We start from the raw sequence: 17,791 nt of genomic DNA, 5'->3' as shown, positions 1-17,791 counted from the left end.
CATTGTTATGGAGCACACTGAGTTATAACCTAGCCTACCTTAAGGCTAACATATTTATACTAAAAGCCAAAAAACTTACATTTTGATTTCATAGGAACTTTAAGCTTTCAACATAACCACCAGCATAACCACCATTAAGCTTTTTACTTTTTATCTCATTGTTTAGATTTTTTTTATCTCATAATTATGACATAATTATCTCATAAGTAGGCTATATCATAATATATATTTTTTTATCTCATGATTTTTTTTTTTTTTTAAATGTCATGATTATAATTTAGCAAAGCATGATTTATTTACTTTTTCTTATGTGGCGGAAATGGCTTTTTATACTATTTAGCCAGATGGCAACCTAGTAGCATGGTTACTGCTTTATTCCGATTTCCGACCCGCTTATTCTATGACTGAAGCCCTCTAGCGGTCGCATTAGTTCTCTGCGTCTCAGCAGCGGTCTGTGCGTCCTTCATGCGCATCCCTTCAGCACTAAACGACCCTCTTAAAATAACCTTTCCACTTAATTAATAATCTTAAGAATTTAGCCTCATTGTTGTTTAATATGAAGAGCTTCTTCCGGGATTTGAAAGAAATGTGAAACATCCTTAAAATGATTTTGCTGATCCGGTGGATGCTGAGATCATGATGAGGTCAGTATAGAGGAGGGGTGCAGACGGTCGCCATCAGTGTCTCTCTTTAACAGCGCTCAAGGAGAAAGCCTCTGTTCAGCAGCACTTTATAATAGTGGAGAATGGCGTTTTCATATCGACTGTCTTCGCCTGCATATGCCTCATCCCTGAATGCGGTTGTGTGTGTGTTTGTGGCGTAAGGGAGGGGTCCAGTGGGATGGAGCAGAGTTTCATGCAGTCCGCGATGGCTATGGGTGCACAGTCCAAGAAAGGCTTCTCCAGAAGCATCGCCGTGGAAAGAAAAAACCTGATCACGGTCTGTAGGTGAGTGACAAACCTTCAGAAGTCACGAATGTACAGTAGCCGATATGTTGCAATGTTTATGGCCTTACGCGGAGTCATAAACAGGGATGCGATTCGAACAAATGCCATTTTTCTGCTGAATTTATTACCTTAATTCATTTACTAAATGTGAAACGGGTTTATAGAGAGGCTTGCTGAAAACAAAGGTGAACGTTTCACCATCGACCCAAAGAAATCTGTAGATTGGAGATACGTTGAGGTCTGACAGACTTTACGGATGTCTGGAACGCTAAAGACCTTTAGTTAAGTTCTGTAGACATGGTTTTACGAGTCTGTCTGAATATATTTAATTCTAAGGGCAGGTTATATTATCAAATGTATGTGGACACGAACATTATTTTTTGAAACCGGTCATTGCATGCGATGTGATTTATGTCTGTTCCCCGGATGATGTCGTCGCTATGACGACAACCTTCCTCCCTCAAGGGCATCAGAGCTGCTGGGAATCTGCTGTGCTGTACAGATTTAGCGAATTGAAGAATTGAACGTTTTGGGCCCACTTAAAGGGTTAGTTCACCCAAAAATGAAAATGATCCCATAATCCCTCAAGTCATCCTAGGTGAATATGACTTTCTTCTTTCAGTCAAACACAATAGTTATATTAAAAGATAGTCTGGCTCTTCCAAGCTTTAATGGGAGTGAAAAGTAGCCTAACTGAGATTTGAAGCCCAAAAAAGCCGCATCCATCCATCATAAAAGAAATCCATAGAGTTCCAGGAAGTTAATAAAGGCCTTCTGAAGCGAAGCGATACGTTTTTCTAAGAAAAACATCCATATTTATAACTTTATGAACTAGAATCACTGGCTTCCATATGCGAGTAGAGCTCCTGCCAAAGAGTGACCTCTGACCCGACGCATGTCTTGTTGACGAACGCGGAATTGCAGAAGATAGAGCAAAACAAAACACTGATCATGAAATAGAAGTATAAAATGAGAATTTTTAAAGAGAAATGTCAGAGGAGCTTGAGTTTTTTGCCCAGCCCAATTTGTTTTTGAAGAACCGCAAGGCATCTACTCTAACCTAAGCTTACGCTACTCCTACTCCTACATCCTATTTCATAAACACCAGAACTAACTCTCTTGTGAACAAACGTCAGATGTTACCGGAAACTAGTGATTACAGTTTATAGGCTAAAGTTATAATTATGGATATTTTCCCCCTTAACCCACATTTAAACCTAACCATACCACCAAACCTGTCCCTTACCGTACCCTTATCCAACCTTAGCAAAAGAGTTTTGCAATACATGAACAGAATAAGTACATTGTACATAACAATTATTATTGTGATTTAAATGTTAAAACATTAAGAACAACATTTTTTCAGTAGCACTTTATTTTACAGTCCTGTTCCGAATGTACGTACATGTACTTATTGTAGCAATTACAACATGAACACTATGTAAGTACAGTGTACCTAACAATTACTTTTTTTGACGTTAATACATATTTAAGACACCTAATAAAAAGTGGGACCAAGGTTTTTCCTTCCAGTCTCTGGCTGTCAGGCCACACTCTGCCTTTTGTACTGCTGTGGAGGGCTGTACTGAAAGAGGCATTGTTGTGATCAGAACAATTGATGGTGACGTCACTGCTGTTTTTGGCATTGACAGGAATAACTCATTACTTCAGTGTAGGACTTTATAATCTTAAAATTAGATGAAATGTAATGTAAAATGTTACAGTATATCTTCTCACTAAAATGACGGAATCAGATTCAGCGGTTATATTCATGAGCTAGGCCTATCTGTGGAGGAAGTACAGTAAGTAATTAAGTAGAAAATTGTTAGTCATTTATCAGAAAGATTCATTTAGTGCATTGATCCAAACAATGGAACACACTTACTCATCATATCATCATTGGCTATTACCTCACCATTGCTTCTCGCAACAGGTTTTAGACTTTAGTGTATTAAAGATTTATAAGGGTTTGTATCTTATCTTTGTATCTGAAATGTTCTTATTTATTTTTATTTAAATATGGAATGTATTAGTGTGGACAAATTTAAAGACATTGTTTGATAAAGATTGTGGTAATCCTTTACCTATAGATTGCCTTGTGACACCTATTTTAATTATCTCTTTTGAAAAAGAAATGCACATAATTGCATTTAGTGTGCACTTCTAGTGTACTTCAAATCTTAAAAGTCTATAAAAAAAACCCTGAACTTGCAGATGCCAGGTACCAAACATAATCATATCAATGAAACAAACGCAACAAACGCAAAAAAGGAACCTGAACTAAACATGTGTAAAACCCACCCCAAACAGAAACATACCAGATTACCCTTAACATCTCACCCTCTTCAAGGAGGTGCGCCCCACCTTATAGTAAACAAGCAAATACAAAAAGTTCTACAGAGGAGGGAGGGAGGGGGCTTAGGAGGTGGGTGCAGGGCAGGCACACGGGACAAACATAAGAGCCAGGTAAGAGCAACCAGCAGGAGAGTCCAGGGAGGAGACGATGGAGGCAGAAACCAGGGAGGAGTTAATGGGAAGAGGAGCCGGTGTGGAATCCCCAGCCGTAATCCCAGGACGAAAGTCCACGGCAGAGTCGAGGGAGGGAGGAGCCATGGTGGAGACTATGCAGACGGAACCAGGGGCGAACGACCGAGATGAGGTTGATGGTGATGGAGACCCAGGCAAAGCCGAAAAGCAGAAGAGTCCGGGCTACACTGAAGGTGTTAGCTGCGGGGAGGACCGGACGAGGCAAAGCCAGGGTGCTGGATGACTGAGGTGGAGCCGGTGCGCCCGAGGACTGAGGTGGAGCAAAAGGGAAGGCGGATCCCCACAGAGCCCAAGGGGTGAAGGGAAAATGTGTAGCTGAAGGCCTGGAAGTATGTGGCAAAGGCCAAGCGCGGAATGACCAAGGCACATCCGGAAGGACGAGTAATCCCGGTGGAGCCATAGGGACAAGCCGAGGGACATGTCGACTGGCCGAGGTGGAGTGACGGGCATGTAGGTTCTAGGCGGAGCAAACGGGTCTACAATCCAGGGCTGAGCTGGAGAACAAGCAGTCCAAGGCGGATCCATGATGCTTAGATCAGGCAGAGTAGGAGGAGACGAAGGACTGCTGGAGTGAGACAGTGAGGACAGGGCTGAAGGACTGGGCAGTGCAGGCTGTAGTGTACACACACATTTCTCAGGAATGGCCTCCTTAGCCAACGCAGAATGGACAGACTTCTCAGAGATGGCCTCCTTGGCCGATACAGGACAGATAGATCTCTGGAACAACTCACTTGGTCGACACGGAACAGGCAGATATTTCGGGAACGGCTGCAAATTGCAACTTTTATCATTACGAATGTGTAATTACACATATTTAAATCATTATATACAAGCTTCAATAGAAAATACATTAATGTATATTTTAGTTTACCATAAATGTTTGTCATTACATTCGGCAGTACACTTGAGACATTAAGTAGCCTAATTGGTCCACAATACAGACAACACACATTTAAAATCAATGAAATTAGAAAGATATTTATTGGATGCAAATAAAATCAACCAGGAAAGCAAAAAGCACAGTAGAGAAAAAACACAGGGAATCAGTGGTGTAGGTATTGAAACACAATGGAAACCAGAGAAATTCCCAATCTGAGAGCTATTCTATGCCATTTTGTTGTATATATACTAGTGTGAGCACTTAATTATCCAAAAAACAAAAACAAAGTGTGGAATTTTGGACACTTCATGCACTCAACTGTCCCAATTTTCCAATGATGTTGGATGAAAAAATAACCTTATAAAATACTAGATGGTACATAGTGCATAGTGCATCGTTTATAGTGCATAGTGTATAATGTATCATTTGGCGCACAACTCAGGTCTCTAGGATTTTTTTTGTCTCTTATAGATGCAATATTTTTTTCCATATTGGAGTACATTGTATTGTTTGTGTTTGTATGGCAGGTTTTCTGTAAAGACACTGTTAGAGAAGTACACAGCAGAGCCCATTGATGACTCATCTGAGGAGTTCATTAACTTTGCTGCAATTCTGGAACACATCCTCAGCCACCGCTTTAAAGGCAAGACAGTGCATACGAAATCACTAGCACACTTACTTTTTAACCTAATAAGAACATTAAGGATATATTTAAGTGATTTGAATGGAAGCATGTCTATTGCAGGCTCTGGCAGTTGGTTTGATGGTCAGCGCAGTTTCTGGGACTTCATCCGTCTGGCCTGCAGTAAAGTTCCCAATAACTGCATAAGCAGCATTGAGAACATGGAGAACATCAACTCCTCACGAGCAAAGGTGGGCATGCAAAATAGTTATAGTAGGATAAGTAAATACCTGGTACTTTTTTGTGCCACAGTAATGGTAAGATAGAAAAACCTAGGATCATACTTTAAAGTGATAGTTTACCCAAAAATGACAATTGTGTCATCCTTTATTCCTCCTCTCGTCATTCCAAATCTGTATTACCTTCTTTCTTTTGTGGAACATAAAAGAAGACAATTTGAGAAATGTCTCAATTTTCTTTGTCCATACAATGAAAGTCAAGTGTAACCGAAACTGGTTACCAACTGGTTACCAAGTCATACAGGTTTGGAATGACAAGAGTGTTAATAAAACTTTGGAAAACTGTTTGGAAAATGAATACTCCTACACAAGAGTACAGGGGAAAAATGATTTGACTTGATATGTTTTATACTCATAAACACTTAATAGACTCAACTAATTTTAAAGGTGTTCATTAATGTTTCTGCAGCATTATGCATGTTTGATATGGTTTGTATGATGAAGCTTGCAGTGATTTGTGATTCATCCGTGCCTCTAGGGCAGAGCATGGCTACGGGTTGCACTAATGGAGAAACGTCTGTCTGAATACATCGCCACAGCTTTGCGAGATAGTCGCACCACAAGGTCAGACTTAAAGAGAAAACTCAATATTAATCATACCACCAATATGATCCATTTATTGTCCACACCCAGGCAAGACAACTTGGGTGTGGTTGTCTTGCCTGGGTGTCTTGTCTTGCCAACTGATACATATATCCAGTTTTAACATAACAATTTAGACAGCCATTAAGAACATTAAACTATTGAATGAAGAAAATGGTGCATCTATAATGTGATGTGTGTGTTTATGTATTGCATGTGTGTGTTTGTCTGCAGGAGGTTTTACGATGAAGGTGCCATAATGTTGAGAGAAGAAGCAACTGTTCTGACTGGAATGCTCATTGGACTCGGAGCGATTGACTTCAGGTAAGAGGATGGATATTGGAAGGGGTAATAAACTGAGGAAAACAAAACACACAAAAAATCTCAGCATTCCAACTGAAATAGAACCTCATACTATAAGGAACTGATTTGGAAAGCTTTTCATAGGCAGCAACCACGCCAATGTAAAGCGTACAATACTTTAATGCTGGTTCTGTAACTGTGCTAGAATGTTATGCAGTGAAGTCAATGTTATGTAATCTTTGTTGATCTGTGTTTGTTGTCAGTTTCTGTTTGAAAGGGGAGGCTCTGGATGGGAAGTCTGAGGCTGTTATTGACTACACTCCTTATCTGAAATTCACACAAAGGTGAAGAACTTTTATATTCTACAGTACAACTCAGTTTCATGCAGGGAATGGTGTGGGAGAGATGTTTAGATTTTATTTATATCACCCGGCTGCACAATCATATTTTAATCGTGATCACGGTTTCTGCTTCTCTCGATAAATTAAGCATAATCGTCAGCGATATTGGCCTGCTGGTCTTTGCACTGGTAACAAGCCTCCACAAGCTTTCATTGCATATGTGTTCTTTAATGAGGACTCTTGTGGTATTTACTGTGACTAAGGGTGTGTTCACACTTGGCATGTTCTCAGCTGGTCAAAATACCATCATATGCTACGCATACACAACGAGCGCATTTATCCCAGCACACAGCATTGTTTTGGATGTTCGGGAAGATTCAAAATAGGCAATACGTCATAAAGCCGACCAATCAGTTTGTGAATGTATCCCTTTGGCTTTAGGGTCGGTATCTTTAGGTTCAGTGATAAAAATTGACAATCTAAACGCGGACCATGACTGATAAATCATTGTTTCTGTTTTTTGGTCCGGACCAAAACTCCCTTTCTCAGTAAAATACTGTAATAAATCCAAACATGAATCTCGACTATATTGTTTGCGGTTGTGGTTGCTGAATAAATGCACTTATACAAACTCTGTGCTACATTGCAAAGTCTTTTTTATTGTTGCTTTAAATTACATTAACATAACGACAGCGTTTTGTTTCGGGGGGTTGGGCAGAAGTTTCCTCTTCTTCCAAAATAGTTTTTTTTTGTTTTTCATCTCTGTTTGGGAGATGTCATCCAGTTTGAAATGGAGACTACAAACATGGAGGTTTTTCAGATTTTCCATCACGGTGCTCTCTTCCTGTTTACGATTCTTTGCAGTATTTAGCCACTGCCCACAATGCTCTGGTTCCTTCACTGGAAACTGAAAGTAGCTCATATTTTCTGTTGTTAATAATACTGCATTATAATAAGTGATCAACCGATATTACGTCTGATCACAATTAACTATTAATGATATTTTATCATAAGAGATACACAAAAAACTGTTGAAGTAAAATGAAATTATATACAATATTAACTTAAAATTCGCCCAAAATATTATGAAAACAGAAAACGCGTAATTCTTTGATAAGGCTGATTTTGGAAATGACAACTATTTTCTAAAGTAAATCTATAGAGTTCAGTCAGATGTGAATTCAGTGACTGTTTGGACAGATTTAGCGAGTCATTTGTCGAACTGATTCAAACTGATGAATCATGGTTCTTTAACCTTTTCATTAAAAAATAGCTTTTAATTCATTTCTGAATTTCTGTTAATCAGCCTGGTAGCCACAGTTATTGGTTGGTGTTGACAATTTCACTATAGCCAAATTTAGACTTAATATATTAATCAGTTTATCAGTAATTATGACAATGTACAGTCACATGTGGTCATTCTGGTTGGCTGGCAATGTTTTTATTGCTCATCATCTGGAAAAAAATCATTGTGAAAGTAGGGGTGTAACGGTACACAAAAATCACGGTTCGGTACGTACCTCGGTTTTAAAGTCACGGTTCGGTTTATTTTCGGTACAGTAAGGGAAAGAAATGCAAACATTAAACTGCAGGTTGTTTATTACTATAAACTTTTTTTTAACAATTTGTTTACACTTTTTTAAACACTTTTTAATAAAATATAATAAAATAGATATAAAATAAAAAAAAAAGAATAAGAAATAAAATACTGCTGCAAAGTTCTCCACTAAATAAAATACTCTCAGTCTCAAACCAATATCACATAATAAGATATAATGAAAAATATAAATAAATAACTATGATTACAGTGCAGCATTACCAATCCCAGCTTGTAGGCCTGCTCATATTTAAAAATTAAGGCTGGGAATCCATTAAAAAAAAAAGAACTAATTAATTGCACAATTTGCTGTAATTAATTGCAATTCCTCCAAGCTTGTAATCATCAATAATTAAACTTATAATCACCTAATTAAATGAAACACGGGGAAAAAAGGAACAAAAAATAGCCCTATATTAAAATAATATTAAACATAAATATATCAATGTATTATTATTTTTCAATAATCAATCAACATAATCAAATTAAGAATTTTTTTTTTTCACTTTTTTAATAATTATCAAAATAAAATATAGTCCAAAGCTATTATTACCAGAGCTTGTGATCAGAGCAGGTCATTTTACCATTTTTGCCAGCATAACTAAACCAGCTCAGCAAACAGAAGTCTACTACTGAGAAATTTCACCTGTTTTGGGTGTTTTGAGTGTTTGGGCCGTTAACGACAGAGCAGAACGCGCAGCGCAAACACGGACTCGAACATTGAGCAGAGAGCGCAGCGGGCCGACACACACACACACACACACACACACACACACACACACACACACGAAACGGAGAGTGCGGCGGCGCACACGGAGCGGAAAAGCTTTTTTTCGCCCTGCAGTCTATTTTATTGGTTTAGGTTACAGTGACGACGGATAAAACACTGGTAAAACATTAGAATCAGCTGCAGGGCGGGATTTGCGCTGAACGCGGAGACTTCCGCCACTTAATATGTTCGTGTAGAAACACGAAAATGTACCTATGTTCCGCACACAAAATATTGCATGCAGTCATTCGGTACACACGTGCACCGAACCGAAAGCCCTGTACCGAAACGGTTCGGTACGAATACACGTACCGTTACACCCCTATGTGAAAGTGATTCCAACGAAATCGGTTTTCTGTGGCGTGCGTTATAGTTGTGGACATTTAGAATGATTTTAAAACTATATCTTTATTGTTATCATCCTTGGTGTGAACGGCATTTAGTGCCACTGCTCTGTTGCCATGGCAATGAGATGTTGTATTTTGTTCAGTTATGATTATCTTAGTGATGATGAGGACGGTCAGAGCGTGGACAGCAGTAACAGTGATGACAGCGTTGATCATCCTTACATCCCTCTGGTCACCGATGAGGAAAGCTGGAGGAACAAGTGCCGCAAAATGGAGCAGAGATTCAAGATCGTCAATGCGCAAAAGGTTAAACACACACATACACACATACATGATTTCCTATAGTGGTTGAGTAACACTTAAAATGAATGTTTTATGTGCTAAAGTGTGTGTGTTATTTGTGTTTAGGGGTACCTTGAGGAGCTGGTGAGGCTGCGGGAATCTCAGCTGAAGAATGTGGAGATGGAGAATAAGAAACTAACAGCTGGACTAGAAGAACTGCAACTACAGAGTCAGAAAGAGAAGAGAGAACTGGAGAACATCATACTGGAGCTGCAGGAACAACTGTGAGAGCAACATACAGTACACACACCTCTGATTTTTAAGACATGGGATGTTTATGGAATTATTTTGGATGAATTGGTTCAGAGATATTCACCTGTTTTTGTCAAACATTCTGCTTCTTTCATTTTCTTTATTAATAATTTAAAATGAATCAACACTGTCAGATACATAAACATGTACAGTTGAAATAAATATGTATAAACATTGACACATCTTGCATTCATAATGATGAATGAATGAATGTACGATACAGAATGGTTTCAGTCACATTTTCTGCTTCATTTATTATTTTGAAAATAATCATATTTTGGCACATCACATATGTAGCCATTTTGTTTTCTTTCTAGCTACTTAAAATTTGGGGAATTATCTAACAATACCAAAAAAATTCTTTACTATTTGCGTGACAGTGTTGACATCATGATTGTGTCATGAAATATGACTACAATTGTTTTTTAATATATAAATAACTGATCATGTCAACTAAAAGCAGTTGTAAATGTTTATAAAATGTTTATTTTAAAGATTTCTTTTTAAGACACATATTATAATTTTAAGTTTATTGTATATGTTTATCTATATGATGTATTAAATTATGATCTGAGGACAGGTGATTTTAGGTGTAGTGAGAGATGATTTAATATAATAATTGTAAGAAAATAAGAGTAAATAAAATGAAATGGCACGTTTTGCATTTAGAACATTCTAGTGATTATCTCTGATTCATTTCAAAGTGGAAATGTTGCTATTTTAAAAATGAATGTCTGGTAAAAAAAAAAAAAATAATACAGTGGGACGCACAGTATCTCAAGAATCAGTGATACACACATCACATTGTTTACTCACTAAGTCCATAATATGTTTTTGTCTTTAACTGTATTGCAGGACAAGTCTGATTCCAGGTGAATCACATCCTCTTTCTAAGGATTTGTCAATCCCTCTTGTTAACCAGTGGCCATCACTCCACAAATACAACAACCAGGAGGACAGGAAATTGTACCACAGGTGATAAGAGGCTCTCTTTGTAGCAGCTTACTCAAAATCCCAGTCAGTAACCAACTGGCTTTGTGAAATGAGTTTGTGTTGTTTAAAATATATCTAGAATGCTGACAAAGATTTAACGGCAGATACACTTATGCTGTGGGTCTGTTGTTGCCTTTAGGGGTAGTTTCCCCAGCCCGGAGCCACATATCAGCCTAACCACAGATTCTCAGAGGACGGAAAGGAAACAAAATGGAAAAGCCTGGTGCACAGCAGGTACACCTTAAAACCCACCTGTAAGCTTAAAGTTGGCATGAAGTTGCAATAGGATCTTCACTATTGTACATCCGGGTGAAACGGCTTCTCAAAAAAGAAAAAAAACAACTTGATTGTGTCCATCAGGAATTTCGGAAACACTGCAATATCAATACTACAATTCTTAATAAGAATTGTCCAATTGATTTCATGGTGACTTTAAGGTGGTAGCTTTGTTTTGACCTTGCTGTCTTGTCCAAGCTGGTTGTGGTGGTTGTTCAGCTAAGCTACTAGCTGTAAGATGGATAAGCAGGTTTTTGGAGCATGGTTGCTAGACTTTTGACTATCAGCATGAGGTGTGGTCCTCTATAGAGCTTATTAAAATAACCTCTCCCCCTCCCAACAACTCTTTTATGATAACTTGTGCACCTGTGTAAGGGTTGGACAATAATCCCTCCTTCCAGCAATCGGTCACTCAAATGAGATCACAGCAATTAGCAAACTCCAACTTCAATTCCTGATGGACAAGTCCCGCCCCAAATTTCTTCTCATTTAATTAGCCTTTTCAATCTGATATACATCGTAATAGGGATAAAAAGGCAATTGCAACTAATATTTCATACCAACTTAAAAGGGATAGTTCACTCAAAAAAATGAAAATCCTTTCCCATTTACCTCATGTCATTTTAAACCTTTTTGACTTTCTTCTTCTGTGGAACAGAAAAGAATATATTTTGAGACATGTCAGTGTTGTTGTTGTTTTTTTCGATTGTAACCAAAATGGTTTAGTTACCAACATTTGTCTGAAGGTCTTTTTAGCGCAATTTTCCTACGGACAAAATTGCGATTGTTAACTCATGATTTCTGTTCTGTCTGTGCGCACCAATCTTGCACTTCTATCTCCTCCTCAACCAGACCACCTAGAGACTTCGGGTTTTCGGCATTATGTTAAGGAAGGTCTAATCTCGGGAACGCACAAAAAAAACAAAAAAAAAAACCATAACAACATTTACTATCTCTTAGTGTTGTGATCCCATGATGTCAGAAAATTGCGCTAAAACACTCACTGAGTTTTTATTACTTGTTTTGTGTGTCATCCAAAAGAAAGGAAATCAATCATACATGTTTGGAATGACATGAAGGAGATTAAATGATGACAGCAATTTCAGTTTTGGTTGAACTATCCCTATAAGCTTGTCAGTCTTGGATTTTTTTCTACAGGAAATGCTAATATTGGTGTTCAACAATAATCTCTATTTCCTCCATTTTCATTTCAGAAAAAGACTACACTCCCTCTATGTTAGGTCTGTGTGGTTCTCTGTCGTCTTTACCCAGCTGTAAGTCCCTGCCAAGCCTGAGGTCGACAGAGTGCCTGGTGAACATCAGTGCAGAGCCCAGTCCTGCTCTAACTCCCAGCTAGGGATCAGCAAATGAGACCAATGTCACAAGCAGAGAGAATCTGCACTGTCAGCTAAGACATCCAAAGATATAATGGCTCGGATACAGCCTGCGTAATCCATGTTACCCTAATTCTCACAGAAGTATCATCCTGTTTCCCCTTGAAGAGATATAGCTAGACCACTGTAGTTATGGTGAGATGTTTTCTCACAGATTTTTCTTGTCAGAAATGTTCAAATCTGGGTATCTCTGAATGTCTTTGCTGTTCAGGTCTTTCTCCTGACTTGTTGTGGTAACCAGTGAAGGCAAACTGTGGACTATGCACTGACTGACTTGAGACCTGCCTGAATTGTCACTACAAGAGGCCAACACAGCTTTCCCACATTTTGTTGCCCTTTAAAATCTCCTACGGGAACACACACTTACAAAACACTTACAAACAAAATCAAATGGACACTTACAGTCAGAAATTAACCATGAATGGTGTGCGAAAGAAAGCATATTATAGTTACAAGTAGTATTTTGACATTATCGTCAATTTTGTTTAATTCTCACATTTCAGCCATCTAAACATCACTTGTCTGCCAAATAACATGCAAAAACTGATAACAAGATGATGTGTATGTCTTACTTTACAGTCTACTGTTAAAGTGGTAATAAAATGAAAGACAATTCCGGAATAGTTGCCTTATTCCTCTTTTCTTGCCTCTTGAAATAAGTTTGAGCATCCGGCACATGATGGCAGTGTACTATTGTTGAATGACTGACGGTGAGTGACATGAACAATTGGACCAGTATATATCTGCATACTGTTGTATTGTACTGTATGTTTGACATCTATTTGTCATCTGTTGTTGCATCATTACAACAAGTCTAATGTGTGGATCACTGTCATTTTTGGTATATTAGCTGCATCAATTTTAATTGCATTGGCAAAAAACTGATAAGCTAGATTTCCTTCCTCCATTGTCAGTGTAATTGAAAGTATTTGTTTGAGAATGTGTGTGTGTGTTGTTAGACGGCTGTTCACCTTCTATTAGAATTAAATAAATTCGTTTTTTTCCCATTCATTGCACATTTCGTTGTTTAAAAAGCCATTGGAAACTATGCTGTTTGTCACTTAAAATCGCAATAAAACTGCCTTTTTTGTCCTAATGTTTTCCATTGAGTCATAGTTGTTCACTCCGTTTTATTGTTTTTCTCTTCTGTCCCACTTGACAGTCACTCTCTGAATGGATGTTTTTGTAACTTGACAAATGATTAATTCAAATGCATTTAAAAATCGTTAGAGTTTAGTTTCCTCAAACAAACATGAAAAACCAACTTCAGTGCCATTTTTAGTGTTTCTGGGTGTGCTGTATTTAGTTTGTGGGTGTAAAGACTAATGATAAGATAAGAGAGAATCTTGACTGGAACAATGAGAGAAACTGGTTAATTTAACTCTGAGAAACATTAATTATTATTTCACAAAGGAAAAACATGCCTGAGTAGGGAACGAGACACTGCGTAAAAATGTTGACTCTATGTGAATGCTTCCATGTAACCTGTCTCTGAAGTAGGTGTGAAATAACGTCAATTTTATTGGCAGATGGCAGTCATATGACATGAAAAAGCTGCATTAGACATCATCAGCTTCTGATTGGCTGAAATAAGACACTGAATCAGGGTGTATGGCAATGAGACGGAAACGTCTCATTCTCTACGCAGGGAACCAGGTTACAGTCGTAACCAGAGATATTCCCTTTCGAGGGAACTCAACACTGCATTGGAATATTGACGCTATGGGAACTTTAATATGCACTACGCCATACTGAAAGGATGCCTGCATGAAAAAGAAGTGAAATCATTTGAGGTGCATGGCTTGGAAGCCACAGAACCCCTGCTGTGCGCACCGAAACAAACAAACAGCTGCTCAGTTTTACGCCACTGGCCTAAGCTGTGGACATAACGACATGAAGAGAGAGCCCAAACAGGGCCTATAAAATTAAGCCTCGCCTGTTCCGCAGATTGAAAAGGGAGAGGATAGAAGGCTTGAAGAACCACATAATGTGGCACTGAGGAAGGCCTTAGGGACATAATCCAGCCAAGGATGAAGAATAGCTTTGACTCCATCAGGACCAAAAGCCAGGCAGGAGGAGGCAACTGACAGGTTGGATCTTCTACTCTTTTTACAATAACTAAGAGAAAAAAACACCTTGAGGGTCATACATTTCTCAAAGGCTGACTCCTGGGGCTCGAATGGTGCCATAGAGAGACCTTCCAGGACAACAGGATGTCTGCTCCCTGATTCAGTTACCAGGGACGCCCTGAGGCCAAAACAGGATCTGGCGCGAATGGATTTGGAAAGAGGGCTTGAACGTTGACTGCCCTGATGATTTATGTATGCAACTACCGATGTGTTGTCTGATCTGACCATGGTCAGATCAGAACATGAGAACATGGTAGCCACTGAGATCTTGGAGGAAGTATTTCAAAGCCAGAAATACAGGCAATTTATGTGCCATAAAAGATGGCCCAAGACCCCTAGCTGAGCGGCCATCTAGGACTGCACCCCAGAATGTGAGGGAGGTATCTGTCGTTAACGTTTTGCGATGACAAGATGGCCCCAACATTGGACCTTGGGCCAAGAACCAAGGTCTCTTTCACATCACAAGGGTATGTAAGCATCTGCGTGTAACCCTGATTAAACGAAATGGCTTGCCCCTTGGGGAAAACCCCTTGGTCTTTGCCAGTGGTCTCATATACGCAAATGACAGTCCTCAGATCTGCCCACTCCCTGGAAGACTGCAGTTGAGACCGTTGTCTCAACCTCACAACTCTCTGAAGGGGAGCTTAAGCAGCAACGCTCTTTTTGCTATGTACACCCTGAGCTCCGCCCAGGCTGAGGTTGGGAAACAGCCACGGGGCAGGGAATAAACTGAGAGAATGTCGCCAACTGCTTCTTTGCTTCCTGAAACCTCTCAACAACGGTATTAACGGCATCACAGAAAAGGCCAGAGTGAACAATTTAGGTGTCCAAATGAAAAGCGTTATCCCTTTCTTTATTGCCCAATAGGTTGAGCCACAGGTGCCTCTAAGTGACAGCCATGGCAGCCATCGAATGGCAGAGGAAGCAGGTAATCTGCTTAGTGACGCGCAGAGCCAAATCTGTGGCCCACCGGAGTTCTTTCACAGCCTCTGGGCCAATTCCCTCGCCTACATCCAGGTCTTTAAGAAGGTCAGCCTGTTATGTCTGTAACACTGCCATGGTGTGCAGACAAGCACAATGCCCACCAACGCAGATGTAACCCCACAGGGCTTGGTGAGCAGAATCGGAGCCTTCAGAGAAAACGCAGATTCAGGGGAGAAATAGTTAGCTAACGTCTCCTTAACCTTAAGCATTACCCCATACCCATGCAATAGTTGGACACAGCCAAATACGGTTTTAATCAGTATCTCGACACCTCAGTGTGGAGATCTGGAAAAAATTGAAGGCTCCGATGTGGAGATTGTGCTCTACTAAAGAGCAAGTACTCTACTACTTTTCCTGTGCACTTCCTGGTCCTCAGCTGGCCAATCAAGGGATGGCATTTCATCTAATTCCCCCACCTAGATGCTAACCACATCCAAGTCCTCGGAACCAGACATAGTTAACATCGGCCCCTCTTTCAGATCAGAAGAAACTGCAGAGCGGGCTTATGGATCCAAAACAAATGCTTTGGGGTTGGTGGATGAGAACTGAGAAAGGGCAGAACCCATCTCCTCAGTTCCTCTGCCAACTCCATTTGTGACCCCCATGATCTGAGCCGCTGTGCTGCCACGGGGTGCTCGAGCTTGGGCTTCCTCCTGTGGGAAAGCATATTTATTAAAATGTTTAATATAGGTTTACATTGAATTTAGCATGTTAAAGTTAGGTATAAATTATGATTATCAGAGTTTTCTAGCAAAAGACTCTGGTCAGTCCTGTTTTACTGAAACTCTTGGAGTTTGTGTTTTAGCAAGAAAGTCCAGCCAGTCCTGTACTCGGGTCTCAGTGTTTGAATAGATATGCTGAGTGGATTAGGGTGGGCAATGCTCCCAGTCTAGAACTGGTTCCTAAACCTGTCTTTTTCGGTTCCTGGCCCTAAATGTAGATAAACTGTAAGAGAACATTTCACGTCAGACTTGGTGACTGCAGCTACCGACAGCTCGTGTTCCCAATAAAGAATCCTGCTGAAGAAACAACCAAGTCTCCTGGTCTTTCGATTCTAAGTTCACAACAACTTGGTGCCGTGACCCGGATGGAGAAAAAGGAAACTCAAAGAACTTCAAGCTCAAAGACCTGAATCCAGATTGAAACAGCAAGCTCAACAAAAGATCTGCTTTCCAGACTGCATCTTTTGGAATCCAGAGCGAAACTTCCAGCTAAACAAAGATTACCAGACTGAATCTTTCCAGCTTCCTCCAGATTGAAACTTCAAGCTCAAAGATCTCAAAGCCTGACTGAGTTCCAGACTGAATCTTCCTTTACAACCAAGGGTTGGTGAGTTTCACTTCATTCAAAGAACCGCTACAGACCAGTATATGTGTTTTTTCCTCTGCGCCGTTCAGAGAAGAGTTAACAGACAGCTGCAGGGTTTTGTTAACTAAGTTATCCTCTAAAAAAAGTTTTGTTTAGAGATGAAAGATACCCTCTGCCCGTCAGGGAAGATTAACATTACAGGTTAATATTGTGTACCCTTTGCTTTAGGCAGAGAAGAATTAGCTTTACGTGCTAATATTTTGATTTATCCTTTGCTTCAGGCAGAGAAGAATTAGCTTTACGTGCTAGTTATTTTGGTTTATCCTCTGTTTTTTTTTGTAGGCAGGGAGGTTAAGTGTGAAGTGTTGGTCATTTGGAAAGTTAACAATAGTTAAGCTGTGTTAACAATTGTACCCTCTATTGTAGACAGTAGAGAGAAGTTTTAATGTTTTGTGGGAACAGAAATTCACAAAATGTTTAGGAAAAGTACTAGACAGATTACACCTTTTTGGACAGATAGTGAATTCAAGTCTTTGTTATCAGAGCACATGGACTCCATCGTGACTGAGCCAGTCAGATTGAATTTAACAAAGAAATTTGGCATTGATCCAGAGAAAGTGTGGTCAATTGAAGATTGCAAGAAAGTGTTGGGTGCATGTATCAGGAAGAAAAATCTGAAAGGCATCATCTGTTGTCACCGAGAATTTAGATTATCCATTGCACAAGAACAAGCTCGTTGTATTGATACTTTAACCGATCAGAACAAACAATTGCAGACTCACATGTCCTGTCTCAAGACAAAGGTGGGCCATAACAAAGCCTCAACCAAATGTGATTTAGAAGACCAACAGTCAGATGAAAGCTATCCTGATTTACAGT

At 39.5% G+C, this 17,791-nt stretch overlaps 1 protein-coding gene across 2 annotated transcripts; it reads left to right on the top strand.

Moving 5' to 3' along the window:
* The first annotated feature begins 423 nt into the window (after nucleotides 1-423).
* On the top strand, nucleotides 424-13,591 carry rundc3ab (RUN domain containing 3Ab). Of its 2 annotated transcripts, XM_079852276.1 has the most exons (12): nucleotides 424-644; nucleotides 825-947; nucleotides 4,902-5,017; nucleotides 5,120-5,247; nucleotides 5,774-5,859; nucleotides 6,112-6,201; nucleotides 6,444-6,524; nucleotides 9,378-9,540; nucleotides 9,643-9,800; nucleotides 10,684-10,803; nucleotides 10,961-11,055; nucleotides 12,312-13,591. In XM_079852276.1, the coding sequence occupies exons 1-12, from the start codon at nucleotides 637-639 to the stop codon at nucleotides 12,452-12,454; spliced, it is 1,311 nt and encodes a 436-aa protein (XP_079708402.1). In that variant the 5' UTR covers nucleotides 424-636; the 3' UTR covers nucleotides 12,455-13,591. The 2 variants fall into 2 exon arrangements, with proteins under 2 accessions (XP_079708402.1, XP_079708401.1); XM_079852275.1 differs by having other exon boundaries at nucleotides 429-644; nucleotides 4,902-5,247.
* Nucleotides 13,592-17,791: the final 4,200 nt, after the last annotated feature.

This window comes from Squalius cephalus, assembly GCF_949319135.1.
Source record: "Squalius cephalus genome assembly, chromosome: 19".
Lineage (NCBI taxonomy): Eukaryota > Metazoa > Chordata > Actinopteri > Cypriniformes > Leuciscidae > Squalius > Squalius cephalus.
The sequence above is the reverse complement of the archived record's forward strand: the minus strand, read 5'-3'. Positions and strand labels throughout refer to the sequence as shown.